Here is a 15,582-nt window from a genome sequence, read left to right on the forward strand (position 1 = left end):
GTCGTGCAGTGTTCTCTCTGTTGAGACAATCAGCGCTCTCTCAATGGGGTCAGTCAGTGCTCTCGGTGCAGAGTCGTTTTTAATCGTGTTGCTGATGCTATGATCAAAATATCCAAATAACTTAGCTATGTCTGAGCAGTAATCATCTTCTTTGATTTCGGAGTTGTTATTGTGTTCTTCACGTTTTATGCTGCAAACTGCTTGTTCCACGGTGTTGCAAAAGTTATTTTCAACTGTTTGTTGAAGTTCAGGCATTGTTGTGCCTTTCGTGGTAAATTTTTTTCGTTTTGTAGATTTAAAACTGTTTTTTTAAATTTTCGGGCAGTTTCCCTTTAAGTGGGCGTGGTCTGAGTCGTCTGACGTCATGACGCTAGTGACGTAATGTGTAGTCATTGGTTGCGCATGCGCAAATCGGACTTTTTCTGGCTCGCGTCTTTTCTGGATGTGCACATGTGCGTACTGCTGTCGCTCAAGATGGATGCAATTCAAAATGTGCTTCTTCATCGAGTGCGATACTGCCTCTACCTCATGGTACGTTTTCACACCATTTTCACAAATTTTATATTCCAAGTACTGATTATATTGATTCTTTGATTGTTCGTGATATGAACATTTTTTCATTGCTATTTTTAGTGTTAAATCATTTTGCCTTAAAAATTCTTGCCTTAAACTTTCACACTCCTGTAAGAAAGAGCGGGAAAACTATTTATATAGGTCCTGATAGTGAGACATCTAGTGTTCAATTCCATGTACTAGCTTTACATTGATTGATCATGTATAATGATATACAGAGATCACTACACGTACCACAACAGCTTTCAATCATTATTTATTCCCACTCAGCTCACTCTGGATCTATTAAGTAACTGATGAAAAAAGAGATGTGTCGAAGTTTATTATCTTGGGAAACAAGACAAGAATGCCAATAAAAATGGAAACAACAATTTATACTGCACGAGAAGTTGGTTGGCAAAAACCTGTTGGATTGAATCAAACAGTATGTCCCAGCTGCTCAGAGCCGGCAAGGCAGACTGTACTCGAGCAGCCTGGATGTGATTCTGTGATTGGACAACATTTTGCTCAATAATCCTCAGTGAGCTAAATATTTTGCTGACGACCAATGTAAGATTCTCAGTTGGGCTCACAGTGTGGGCACAAAGAGTGGTGTGGGAATGAGGGGTTCCTTTTCATGGGACACTGGCATCAGTTTTGGGACAGGGGGGACCTATACCGTTGGGATGGTCTCCACCTGAACCGAGCTGGGACCAGTGTTCTGGCGAAGAGTAAATAGGGTGGTCAATAGGACTTCAAACTAAAGATTGGGAGGGAAGGGAAAGTCAGGGAACCAAGAGGTGAAGTAATCAGCGGGGAGCGTAGCTGCTTAGGAATACAAAAAAACACGAACAGACAAAACTCAAGAGTGGTTACGATTGTCCCCATCCCACAAAATATGACACAGTGTATGGAAAGGCTCAGTAAACCAAGGTCCACCACACTAAGAAAACAAAAAGGGACGGTCAATAGAGAATTAAAGGTGCGATATTTAAATGCGCGCAGTGTACGGAACAAGGTAGATGAGCTTGTGGCCCAGATTGTGACTGGCAGGTATGATGTGGTAGGCATCACAGAGACATGGTTGCAGGGGGTTCAGGACTGGCATTTAAACATCCAGGGATTCACAACCTATCGAAAAGACAGAGAGGTGGGCAGAGGGGGCGGGGTTGCCTTGTTAATTAGGAATGAAATTAAATCAATAGCACTAAACGACATAGGGTCAGATGATGTGGAGTCTGTGTGGGTAGAGTTGAGGAACCACAAAGGCAAAAAAAACATAATGGGAGTTATGTACAGGCCTCCTAACAGTGGTCAGGACCGGGGGCACAAAATGCACCACGAAATAGAAAGTGCATGTCAGGAAGGCAAGGTCACAGTGATCATGGGGGACTTCAATATGCAGGTGGACTGGGTAAATAATGCTGCCAGTGGACCCAAGGAAAGGGAATTCATTGAATGTTTACAGGAGGGCTTTTTGGGACAGCTTGTGATGGAGCCCACGAGGGAACAGGCCATTCTGGACTTAGTGTTATGTAATGAGCCAGACTTGATTAAAGATCTTAAAGTAAGGGAGCACTTAGGAGGCAGTGATCATAATATGGTAGAATTCAATCTCCAATTTGAAAGAAAGAAGGTAGAATCAGATGTAAAGGTGTTACAGTTAAAGGTAACTACAGGGGCATGAGACAGTAGAACAGCAATGGCAGGAGTTTCTGGGAGTAATTGAGGACACAGTACAGAGGTTCATCGCAAAGAAAAGAAAGGTTATCAGAGGGGGGATTAGGCAGCCATGGCTGACAAGGGAAGTTAGGGAATGCATCAAAGCAAAAGAGAAAGCCTATAATGTGGCAAAGAGTAGTGGGAAGTCAGAAGATTGGGAAGGCTACAAAAACAAACAGAGGATAACAAAGAGAGAAATAAGGAAAGAGAGGATCAATTATGAAGGTAGGCTAGCCAGTAACAATAGGAATGATAGTAAAAGTTTCTTTAAATACATTAAAAACAAACGGGAGGCAAAAGTAGACATTGGGCCGCTCCAAAATGACGCTGGTAATCTAGTGATGGGAGACAAGGAAATAGCTGAGGAACTGAATAAGTACTTTGCGTCAGTCTTCACAGTAGAAGACATGAGTAATATCCCAACAATTCAGGAGAGTCAGGGGTCAGAGTTGAATATGGTAGCCATCACAAAGGAGAAAGTGCTAGAGAAACTAAGAGGTCTAAAAATTGATAAATCTCTGGGCCCAGATGGGCTACATCCTAGAGTTCTAAAGGAGATAGCTGAAGAAATAGTGGAGGCGTTAGTTATGATCTTTCAAAAGTCACTGGAGTCAGGGAAAGTCTCAGAGGATTGGAAAATCGCTGTTGTAACCCCCCTGTTCAAGAAGGGAACAAGGAAAAAGATGGAAAATTATAGGCCAATTAGCCTAACCTCGGTTGTTGGCAAGATTCTAGAATCCATTGTTAAGGATGAGATTTCTAAATTCTTGGAAGTGCAGGGTCAGATTAGGACAAGTCAGCATGGATTTAGTAAAGGGAGGTCGTGCCTGACAAACCTGTTAAGAGTTCTTTGAAGAGATAACAAATAGGTTAGACCAAGGAGAGCCAATGGATGTTATCTATCTTGACTTCCAAAAGGCCTTTGATAAGGTGCCTCACGGGAGACTGCTGAGTAAAATAAGGGCCCATGGTATTCGAGGCAAGGTACTAACATGGATTGACGATTGGCTGTCAGGCAGAAGGCAGAGAGTTGGGATAAAAGGTTCTTTTTCGGAATGGCAACCGGTGACAAGTGGTGTCCCGCAGGGTTCAGTGTTGGGGCCACAGCTGTTCTCTTTATATATTAACGATCTAGATGACGGGACTGGGGGCATTCTGGCTAAGTTTGCCGATGATACAAAGATAGGTGGAGGGGCAGGTAGTATTGAGGAGGTGGGGAGGCTGCAGAAAGATTTAGACAGTTTAGGAGAGTGGTCCAAGAAATGGCTGATGAAATTCAACGTGGGCAAGTGCGAGGTCTTGCACTTTGGAAAAAAGAATAGAGGCATGGACTATTTTCTAAACGGTGACTATGGAGAATGATAGGTCTGGCCCAAGAGTTAAAATTCTTAATTGGGGCAAGGCAAATTTTGATGGTATCAGACAGGAACTTTCAGAGGTAGATTGGGGGAGACTGTTGGCAGGCAAAGGGACGGCTGGTAAATGGGAGGCTTTTAAAAATGTGTTAACCAGGGTGCAGGGTAAGCACATTCCCTTTAGAGTGAAGGGCAAGGCTGGTAGAAGTAGGGAACCCTGGATGACTCGAGATATTGAGACTCTGGTCAAAAAGAAGAAGGAGGCATATGACGTACATAAACAACTGGGGTCAGGTGGATCCCTTGAAGAGTATAGAGATTGTCGAAATAGAGTTAAGAGGGAAATCAGGAGGGCAAAAAGGGGACATGAAATTGCTTTGGCAAATAATGCAAAGGAGAATCCAAAGAGATCTACAGATACATAAAGGGGAAAAGAGTAACTCGGGACAGAGTCGGGCCTCTTAAGGATCAACAAGGACATCTATGTGCAGAGCCACAAGAGTTGGGTGAGATCCTGAATGAATATTTCTCATCGGTATTCACGGTGGAGAAAGGCATGGATGTTAGGAAACGACAGAAGACAGAGGGTGGTTGTAGAGGGTTGTTTTTCAAACTGGAGGCCTGTGACCAGTGGTGTGCCTCAGGGATCGGTGCTGGGTCCACTGTTATTTGTGATTTATATTAATGATTTGGATGAGAATTTAGGAGGCATGGTTAGTAAGTTTGCAGATGACACCAAGATTGGTGGCACAGTGGAGAGTGAAGAAGGCTGTCTAGGATTGCAACGGGATCTTGATCAATTAGGCCAGTGGGCCGACGAATGGCAGATGGAGTTTAATTTAGATAAATGTGAGGTGATGCATTTTGGCAGATCGAATCAGGCCAGGACCTACTCAGTTAATGGTATGGCGTTGGGGAGAGTTATAGAACAAAGAGATCTAGGAGCACAGGTTCATAGCTCCTTGAAGGTGGAGTCGCAGGTGGACAGGGTGGTGAAGAAGGCATTCGGCATGCTTGGTTTCATTGGTCAGAACATTGAATACAGGAGTTGGGACGTCTTGTTGAAGTTGTACAAGACATTGGTACGGCCACACTTGGAATACTGTGTGCAGTTCTGGTCACCCTATTATAGAAAGGATATTATTAAACTAGAAAGAGTGCAGAAAAGATTTACTAGGATGTTGCCGGGACTTGATGGTTTGAGTTATAAGGAGAGGCTGGATAGACTGGGGCTTTTTTCCCTGGAGCGTAGGAGGCTTAGGGGTGAACTTATAGAGGTGTATAAAATAATGAGGGGCATAGATAAGGTAGATAGTCAACATCTTTTCCCAAAGGTAGGGGAGTCTAAAACTAGAGGGCATAGGTTTAAGGTGAGAGGGGAGAGTTTCAGAAGGGCCCAGAGGGGCAATTTCTTCACTCAGAGGGTAGTGAGTGTCTGGAATGGGCTGCCAGAGGTAGTAGTAGAGGCGGGTACAATTGCGTCTTTTAAAAAGCATTTAGATAGTTACATGGGTAAGATGGGTATAGAGGGTTATGGGCCAAGTGCGGGCAACTGGGACTAGCTTAATGGTAAAAATTGGGCGGCATGGACTGGTTGGGCCGAAGGGCCTGTTTTCATGCTGTAAACTTCTATGATTCTATGATTCTATGTGACAAAATTCATAATGCTGAAGTGCAAAGGGACTTGGGAGTCCTAGTCCAGGATTCTCTAAAGGTAAACTTGCAGGTTGAGTCCGCAATTAAGAAAGCAAATGCAATGTTGTCATTCATCTCAAGAGGCTTGGAATATAAAAGCAGGGATGTCCTTCTGAAGCTTTATAAAGCATTAGTTAGGCCCCATTTAGAATACTGTGAGCAATTTTGGGCCCCACACCTCAGGAAGGACATACTGGCACTGGAGCGGGTCCAGCGGAGATTCACACGGATGATCCCAGGAATGGTAGGCCTAACATACGATGAACGTCTGAGGATCCTGGGATTATATTCATTGGAGTTTAGGAGGTTGAGGGGAGATCTAATAGAAACTTACAAGGTAATGAATGGCTTAGATAGGGTGGATGTAGGGAAGTTGTTTCCATTAGCAGGGGAGACTAGGACCCGGGGGCACAGCCTTAGAATAAAAGGGAGTCGCTTTAGAACAGAGTTGAGGAGAAATTTCTTCAGCCAGAGAGTGGTGGGTCTGTGGAATTCATTGCCACAGAGGGCGGTGGAGGCCGGGACGTTGAGTGTCTTTAAGACAGAAGTTGATAAATTCTTGATTTCTCGAGGAATTAAGGGCTATGGAGAGAGAGCGGGTAAATGAATTAAGGGCTATGGAGAGAGAGCGGGTAAATGGAGTTGAAATCATCCATGATTGAATGGTGGAGTGGACTCGATGGGCCGAATGGCCTTACTTCCGCTCCTATGTCTTATGGTCTTATGTGGCTCATCTGCACGTACTGGAAGCGACATATCTGGGGCGAAAATCGCCGCTTTGCCGCAAATGCGAACCGCGATCGGGCGGAGAATGAGGTGTCTGGCCATAACGAGGTCCGTGCCCGGCGCCGATTCTGGAGCCACGGTCCGATCCCGCCCTGGTGGCGATAACGCGGTCCGCGCCTGCGCCGGTGGGGAACTGCAAAACCGGTATTTGAGCTCGTATTCTCCACCCCTCTGAGGAGGGAGTCCCGGGGCACAATTTACTCCAGGTATTTACAAACGGGGACTGGGCACCATCGCTGCTAAGGGGGAGAGATGGTAAGTAAAGTTTTAAAATCTGTTAAAATTATAGCACATGCTGGGGAGAGTAGCAGGGAGCGACTTGGAGCCAGCTCTGTGGATTCTGGGTGTCACCCTCGGAATCGGGGCAGCCTGTCTAATGCTGCCATTGCTGCTGTATTTGTTTTGAACGCTTTCAGTACAAGTTGCAGGCCCCTGGCTGCTCACTCTGCTGCCTGCTCACTGTGTCCTGTAAATGTTCACAGAACCTCGGGTCATTGGGGGCCCACCCAGGCCGCCCCTCTGGAAACCCTCAGACCCCAGCTGACCCATCACCAGGATGGGCGTGGCCAAGCTCAATCAGTGGCCAATCAGGTGCTGCCATTCCTCAGGACCACCAGCTGTCTCCAAGCCCTGCCTGCCCAATCTACCCCTGCCTGCTCACCCTGCCCCTGCCAGCTCACCGTGCCCCTGCCAGCTCACCGTGCCCCTGCCTGCCCACCCTGCCCCTGCCAGCTCACCATGCCCATGCCAGCCCACCCTGCCCCTGCCAGCCCACCATGCCCCTGCCAGCCCACCCTGCCCCTGCCAGCCCACCGTGCCCCTGCCTGTCCACCATGCCCCTGCCAGCCCACCCTGCCCCTGCCAGCCCACCCTGCCCCTGCCAGCCCACCCTGCCCCTGCCAGCCCACCCTGCCCCTGCCAGCCCACCCTGCCCCTGCCTGCCCACCCTGCCCTGCCTGCCCACCCTGCCCCTGCCAGCCCACCGTGCCCCTGCTCCCATCCATCTGCCCCCGGTCAGTTTGTCACAACCTGTGTGTCACACCTATGACCCACATCACTATAAAAAAGCTATAAAGAGTAAGATAGATTATGAGAGTAAACTTGCTCAGAATATAAAAACAGATAGTAAAAGTTTCTACAAATATATAACAAAAAAGAGTGGCTGAGGTAAATATTGGTCCTTTAGAGGATGAGAAGGGAGATTTAATAATGGGAGATGAGGAAATGGCTGAGGAACTGAACAGGTTTTTTGGGTCGGTCTTCACAGTGGAAGACACAAATAACATGCCAGTGACTGATGGAAATGAGGCTATGACAGGTGAGGACCTTGAGAGGATTGTTATCACCAAGGAGGTAGTGATGGGCAAGCTAATGGGACTAAAGGTAGACAAGTCTCCTGGCCCTGATGGAATGCATCCCAGAGTGCTAAAAGAGATGGCTAGGGAAATTGCAAATGCACGCGTGATAATTTACCAAAATTCACTAGACTCTGGGGTGGTCCCGGCGGATTGGAAATTAGCAAACGTGACACCACTGTTTGAAAAAGGAGGTAGGCAGAAAGCGGGTAATTATAGGCCAGTGAGCTTAACTTCGGTAGTAGGGAAGATGCTGGAATCTATCATCAAGGAAGAAATAGAGAGGCATCTGGATCGAAGTTGTCCCATTGGACAGACGCAGCATGGGTTCATAAAGGGCAGGTCGTGCCTAACTAATTTAGTGGAATTTTTTGAGGACATTACCAGTGCGGTAGATAACGGGGAGCCAATGGATGTGGTATATCTGGATTTCCAGAAAGCCTTTGACAAGGTGCCACACAAAAGGTTGCTGCATAAACTAAAGATACATGGCATTAAGGGGAAAGTAGTAGCATGGATAGAGGATTGGTTAATTAATAGAAAGCAAAGAGTGGGGATTAATGGGTGTTTCTCTGGTTGGCAATCAGTAGCTAGTGGTGTCCCTCAGGGATCAGTGTTGGGCCCACAATTGTTCACAATTTACATAGATGATTTGGAGTTGGGGACCAAGGGCAATGTGTCCAAGTTTGCAGACGACACTAAGATGAGTGGTAAAGCAAAAAGTGCAGAGGATACTGGAAGTCTGCAGAGGGATTTGGATAGGCTAAGTGAATGGGCTAGGGTCTGGCAGATGGAATACAATGTTGACAAATGTGAGATTATCCATTTTGGTAGGAATAACAGCAAAAGGGATTATTATTTAAATGATAAAATATTAAAACATGCTGTGCAGAGAGACCTGGGCGTGCTAGTGCATGAGTCACAAAAAGTTGGTTTACAGGTGCAACAGGTGATTAGGAAGGCAAATGGAATTTTGTCCTTCATTGCTAGAGGGATGGAGTTTAAGACTAGGGAGGTTATGCTGCAATTGTATAAGGTGTTAGTGAGGCCACACCTGGAGTATTGTGTTCAGTTTTGGTCTCCTTACCTGAGAAAGGACGTACTGGCACTGGAGGGTGTGCAGAGGAGATTCACTAGGTTAATCCCAGAGCTGAAGGGGTTGGATTACGAGGAGAGGTTGAGCAGACTGGGACTGTACTCATTGGAATTTAGAAGGATGAGGGGGGATCTTATAGAAACATATAAGATTATGAAGGGAATAGATAGGATAGATACGGGCAGGTTGTTTCCACTGGCGGGTGAAAGCAGAACTAGGGGGCATAGCCTCAAAATAAGGGGAAGTAGATTTAGGACTGAGTTTAGGAGGAACTTCTTCACCCAAAGGGTTGTGAATCTATGGAATTCCTTGCCCAGTGAAGCAGTAGAGGCCCCTTCATGAAATGTTTTTAAGATAAAGATAGATAGTTTTTTGAAGAATAAAGGGATTAAGGGTTATGGTGTTCGGGCCGGAAAGTGGAGCTGAGTCCACAAAAGATCAGTCATGATCTCATTGAATGGTGGAGCAGGCTCGAGGGGCCAGATGGCCGACTCCTGCTCCTAGTTCTTATGTTCTTATCACACGGCAGCTACACCCACAGCAGACGCACACTTCCCTGCCTCATCCCCACCTGTAGGACCCACACACAAGCCCTGAAGCAAGGAGGCGATTGGTGGCACAAGATGACCCTCTCCACCACACATCCAGGCGCCGCCCTGCTGGTGGGATAACACATGGCCCACCCGGTGAGCACACCCACAGTAAACCCCATTGGGGAAACAGGACAGGGGGCGCAGAGCCACAGAGCCTATCACTGACACAGGTTGTGGTAACCACTGGGACCCCTGTTGACAGGGACCGGTGGTGAGGATAGAGGCCCCCTTCCATCTGGGGACATTCTGGGAGGCAACATACCGGGAGGAATGGCCGAGGGGTGGGGGTGGGTTTGGAGGGGACACTTAGACGGTGGAGCTGAAGTGCAATTCCGGGTCACAGTGTAGCCTGTTGGATTTGGATGGCCAAGGGAATACTCAGCTTGCTAACATGACTTCTCTTCCCCACCCTACAGAGAATTGCTAACTACCTGGCCGCAGCTGCCATTGCAGGCGCACGGAGGCTGGAGGCAGAGGGCCTGCTCGGGAGGGACCCTGCACAAAAGGAGCCTGCCCCAGAGGAGCAGGGCCAGCCAGTGCGGCTCGAGTGGCAGCCATCCAACAGGCCAAGGAGGAGGTGCTAAGGAGGCGTCGCATCAGGACCACGTGTAAACCGTCCTTTGAGGAGCTGCCAGAACGCGTGTGCTGCCAAAGATTTTGACTAACCAGGGTGACCGTGTGTCACGTATACCAGCTGGTGGTGCACCTGCACTGCAAGGGTATGGAGTAGGTTACCCACTCCTGGTGGCTGTCAAGGTGACGGTCGCCCTAAACATTTATGCCTTTGGGTCTTTTCAGGGGCCGAGCGGGGATCTGTCTGGGATCTCGCAGACACCCGAGACATCCGCATTCAGGTGCATCCGCGTCGTGACGGACACCCAATGTGCCTGGCAGCACACTATATAAACTTCAATCTGGACCAGACCAGGATGCCTGAAGCAGGATTTGCTGCCATCACTGGCTTGCCCCACGTCCAGGGGGTGATCATTGGCCCCATATTGGCACCGGCTCATCAGGGGTGTCCTTCATCAATCAGAAGGGCTTTCACTCCCTGAATGTTCAATTGGCCACCAGCTGCACATCATGCACATCTGCACCCGGTACCCTGGAAGGGAGCATGACGCCTACATCCTGGCGCACTGATTGGTTGCACCTTCGAGGCTCTCCTTCAGGTGAGGGGTTGGCTCTTGGGTGACAAGGGTTACCCACTGATATCTTGGCTAATGTCACCTGTCCAGACTGGGGCGGAGAAGCCTTACACCGATGTCCATGCAGCGACCCGCACGTCAGTGACCGGAGCATCACCTTCCTCAAGATGTGTTCCCGAAGTCTGGACTTCTCCGGTGGGGCGCTCCAGTATAGCCCCAGGAGGGTCTCGAACGCCATACTGGCCTGCTGCATCCTGCACAACATCACACAACAGCTGGGGGACATGCTAGAGGAGGAGGGACAACATCAGACCTCATCTGATGAGGAGGATGGTCAGGACGAACCAGACATGGGGCACGATTCTCCGACCCCACACCCGGTCAGAGAATCGCCGGGGGCTGGCGTGAATCCCGCCCCCGCCGTGTCCCGAAGTCTCCGCCACCAGAGATTCGGCGGGGGCGAGAATTTCTCCGCGCCGGTCGGCGGGCCCCCCCCTGGCGATTCTCCGGCCCGCGATGGGCCGAAGTCCCGCCGCTGTCAACCCTCTCCCTCCGGCGTGGATTAAACCACCTTTTGAACGGCGGGACAAGGCGGCGCGGGCGGGCTCCGGGGTCCTGGGGGGGGCGCGGGGCGATCTGGCCCCGGGGGGGTGCCCCCACGGTGGCCTGGCCCGCGATCGGGGCCCACCGATCCGCGGGCGGGCCTGTGCCGTGGGGGCACTCTTTTCTGCCGTCTTCGCCATGGTCTCCACTATGGCAGAGGCGGAACAGCCCCCCTCCCCTGCGCATGCGCGGGGATGACGTGAGCGGCCGCTGACACTCCCGCGCATGCGTCGCCCGGCGAAGACCTTTCGGCGCCGGCTGGTGGAGCGGAAACCACTCCAGCGCGGGCCGAGCCCCTCAAGGTGACGGCTTGGCCCCTAAAGGCGCGGAGACTTCCTCACCTTTGGGGCGGCCCGACGCCGGAGTCGTTCCCGCCACTCCATCCCGCCGGAACCTCCCGCCCCGCCGAGTAGGGGAGAATCCCGGCCCAAGGAGCCTGGGCGGACACGACAGGCTGCCCAACATGTGCTCCAGCGCTGCCACATAGGAGACAACCTCATGGTGGTGGTATGTATCAGGGGTAATACGGTGCACCATGAATGCCGAGGAGCTATTGGAGGACAGATGCTGGGTCCCGATTGGATCTGCCGCCTACTGGGCTCCACCCAGATAGGCGGGGTATAAGAACCCGGTTTGCTCCCCGCAGCTGCATTCTGTGACTGAGCTGCTGGGGAACGAGTCTGAACAAGTCTGCTCAATAAAGCCTCGATTGAAGTTCTCTACGTCTCGCCTCGTGTGTGATCGATGGTGCTACACTCATCATCTCCAGATTAGCCACCGGCGGTTCCACCTGCCCACCTCTCCATACTCCACCCCCTTCCAGGTCATGCCCTCTTCCCCATAGCCACTCACATCCTCCGCTATCCCTCCTCCCTTCTCTCCATCCCACCACTGCAGCTACCCTCACTCCTGTAAGGGTCCTAGCAGCATCACTACAGGGGGTTGGCCCGGGACAGGCAGTATCAGTGGATCTTGTCCACGGGATGGAGGATGATGACGACTCACTGTGACGTGAGATCTGGTGCTCCTCATCGTTTGACAAAATCTGGCTCCTGCCATCAGGATCTCATTCAACTGTCCGCACGGATGATCCCTACATATGTGCTGGCCATTCCATCTCACAGGCCCACATATCCTTTGGGGGCAGCTGTCCTGGGCCCATATATTCTTTGAGGGCCAGGGTTGTCCTACAAGGTGGCCTCACACTTCTGACACGTCCCCTGTCGCCTCTGAGGGTGACCCCAGATTGAAAGTTCACTTGTCCTGGCAGCCCTGCCCAGTGCCATCCTCCCACACCCCACACCACCAGCCTCCTACACGCTCCATTTGCCACACCCTCAACACCCAGCCCATGCCTCATACCCTCCAGATAAAGGATTGAGGCAGGTCGGAATGTTGGTGAAATGGTGAAAATGGTGACTGTACACAATTGTTGTGCCTGACCCCGACCTCTAAATGTGTTACACTTGTGCCAACATTAACTGATGTGTAACTTCCTTATTTCAGTGGCCTACCGCTCCTTCTAGGTGTGACCCAGACAGCACATCAGACTTGGAGGCGGCCTACTGCAAATCCCACCCTCTGACCTGAGATGCCTTTGGTGGCCGTTCTCTGGAGGGCCTGGACATGGATGGGACGGGCCAACTTTCTGTCTAATGTTTTTTCTTAAATACCTGATATAAATATTTGCATCTTGTAACTTTCAAAGCTGTTAATCAAATTGTTATGTCTTAAGTGTGACATTTGTTATGTTAACAGTGTTGGGAAACATTTGTGGGCCAGGATCTGTATCGACTTGTGGTGATTGATTTTATCTTCTCCCTACTGGGTTCCTTCTTTGGGGAGTTCATTCGAAGGTACGGTCATCACGTTCTTTTGCTTGTGTGAAGCGATTTTAGATACAAAAAAATATAATTATTTCAATCCAGTAATGAAGTGAAATCAAATAAATGTTACATATTTAATATTCATTGTGCTAAAGTTGGACAATGTCTAGAACTACTCCAGAATCTGGCATGAAACTTTTCCCCTTCAATAAGACCCACACTATTCATTAAACATTTATTTAGATATTTCTGAAGCTCTAAACCATTGGAATTCTTTCATGTTTCCATGTTGTACATTCTTCCTGAATTCCCTACTTGGCCATCGCTACAGACATATCAGCATGTTTATATAAACAAGTAGATCTCCTATTGCATGTTCATGGGTAGCTTGCAAACTTTTGGACCTAGAAGTAGGGTAGCGCAGTGCTTGAGAAAGGGGTGAGAGCACTGACTGCCTCTTTTGTACCATTGCAGTAACATTGAAAAGTGGGGTGATAGCAGACCAAAAATGCCACTCAAACACTATCAAGTTTGGGAAGTAAAATTTGACAGCAATAAGAGCTAACAGAGAAAATGCCAGCATAGCTTTTTACTTAATTTATGGTCCCTGTTTCAATCTCAAAGTTTGTTTTGAAGTAACTCCCTTGGTTTGGACCAAGTGTCAGTTTGAGGGGGATGTTTCAAGCAACAAGCATTTAATATAACACCTTCCGTGAAGATCACAAGACGCTTCACAGAAATGAAATCTGAAAAAACAAACGCTGATACAGAAAGTTGATATTAGAAAGGGTGCCCAAAGGTTTGGGGAAGAGGCGGATTGGAAGAGAATCCGAAAGGAAGAGAGAAATATCGAGACCTTGGGCTTCAGAGAGGCAATTCCTGAGAGTGGAGCCGAGATGTTTGAAGACTTGGGGAGCAGCCCCAGAGGCCAAGATCCAAAGAACTGAAATTTGTGAGGATCAGAGAGTTGCCGGGCTGGAGGAGGTTAGAGATTGGGAGGGGGTAGAGCTGGTGACAAGAGGATGGAGCTTGTGGTGAGACCCAAACACATGAACATTGGTTTTCTTGATTTTTTGCGAGAGAAAAATGAGGATTTTCCATGACTATTCAAGGATATTATACAACCAATTTGACACTGGAATAGGTGAGAGAGGTGTTCGGGAGGTGTGCAAATGCTATTCCTCATTAAATAGATTTACATAGAATTTACAGTGTCATTCGGCCCATTGGGTCTGCACTGACCCACACCTTCACCCTGTCCCCGCAATCCATTTAGCTGTCCCTGAATTTAAGAATCATTGTATTTTTTAAAAATTTGTTCGTTCAGGATATGTGGGTGTTAAGGGCTGCTTCTTTGAGGAAGTAACAAGGAAGTTAGGCAAGGGAGAACCAGTGGATGTGATTTATTTAGATTTCCAGAAGGACTTTGAAAAGGTGCTGTATAGAACTCTGTTAAATAAGAGCTCATGGTGTTCAGGGTAAGATCCTGGCATGGATAGAGGATTGGCCGACTGGCCGAAGGCAGAGAGTGAGGATAAAGGGGTCTTTTTCAGGATGGCAGCCGGTGACTAGTGGTGTACCTCAGGGGTCTGTGCTGGACCACAACTTTTCACAATATACATTAATGATCTGGAAGAAGGAACTGAAGGCACTGTTGCTAAGTTTGCAGATGATACAAAGATCTGTAGAGGGGCAGGTAGTATTGAGGAAGCAAGGGGGCTGCAGAAGGACTTGGACAGGCTAGGAGAGTGGGCAATGAAGTGGCAAATGAAATACAATGTGGAAAAGTGAGAGGTTATGCACTTTGGAAGGTGAAATAGAGGCATAGACTATTTTCTAAATGGGGAGATGCTTAAGAAATCAGAAGCACAAAGGGACTTGGGAGTCCTTGTTCACGATTCTCATAAGGTTAACGTGCAGGTTCAGTCGGCAATAAGGAAGGCAAATGCAATGTTAGCATTCATGTCGAGAGGGCTAGAATACAAGACCAGGGATGTGCTTCTGAGGCTGTATAAGGCTCTGGTCAGACCCCATTTGTAGTATTGTGAGCAGTTTTGGGCCCCTTATCTAAGGAAGGATATGCTGGCCTTGGAAAGGATCCAGAGGAGGTTCACAAGAATGATCCCGGGAATGAAGATCTTGTCGTGTGAGGAACATTTGAGGACTCTGGGTCTGTACTCGTCGGAGTTTACAAGGATATGGGGGGATCTTATTGAAACTTACAGGATACTGCGAGGCCTGGATAGAGTGGACGTGGAGAGAATGTTCCCACTTGTAGGAAATACTAGAACCAGAGGACACCATCTCAGACTAAAGGGACAATCCTTTAAAACAGAGATGAGGAGGAGTTTCTTCAGCCAGAGGGTGGTGAATCTGTGGAACTCTTGCCGCAGAAGGCTGTGGAGGCCAAATCACTGAGTGTCTTTAAGACAGAGATAGATAGGTTCTTGATTAATGGGGATCAGGGGTTATGGGGAGAAGGTAGGAACATAGAACATACAGTGCAGAAGGAGGCCATTCAGCCCATTGAGTCTGCGCCGACCCACATTAAGCCCTGACTTCCACCCAAACGCAGAAACCAATAACCCCTCCTAACCTTTTTGGACACGAAGGGCAATTTATCACGGCCAATCCACCTAACCTGCACATCTTTGGACTGTGGGAGGAAACCAGAGCACCCGGAGGAAACCCACACAGACACCGGGACAATGCGGAGACTCCACGCAGACAGTGACCAAGCATGGAATCGAACCTGGGACCCTGGAGCTATGAAGCCGCAGTGCTAGCCACTTGCGCTACCAAGAATGGGGATGAGAAAAATATCAGCCATGACTGAATGGCGAAGCAAACT

At 48.8% G+C, this 15,582-nt stretch overlaps 1 protein-coding gene across 5 annotated transcripts in view; it reads left to right on the forward strand.

Annotated features, from left to right (window-relative positions):
• tmc5 (transmembrane channel like 5) overlaps positions 1–15,582 on the forward strand; it is a 266,568-nt gene that overhangs the window by 167,860 nt on the left and 83,126 nt on the right. For all 5 annotated transcript variants that reach the window (XM_072481874.1, XM_072481877.1, XM_072481878.1 and 2 more), the window contains one exon: positions 12,664–12,761. In XM_072481874.1, the coding sequence (XP_072337975.1) occupies positions 12,664–12,761 (98 nt within the window). The remainder of the gene's footprint in view (positions 1–12,663; positions 12,762–15,582) is intronic.

This window comes from Scyliorhinus torazame, chromosome 17 (genome assembly GCF_047496885.1).
Source record: "Scyliorhinus torazame isolate Kashiwa2021f chromosome 17, sScyTor2.1, whole genome shotgun sequence".
Taxonomy (NCBI): Eukaryota; Metazoa; Chordata; class Chondrichthyes; order Carcharhiniformes; family Scyliorhinidae; genus Scyliorhinus; species Scyliorhinus torazame.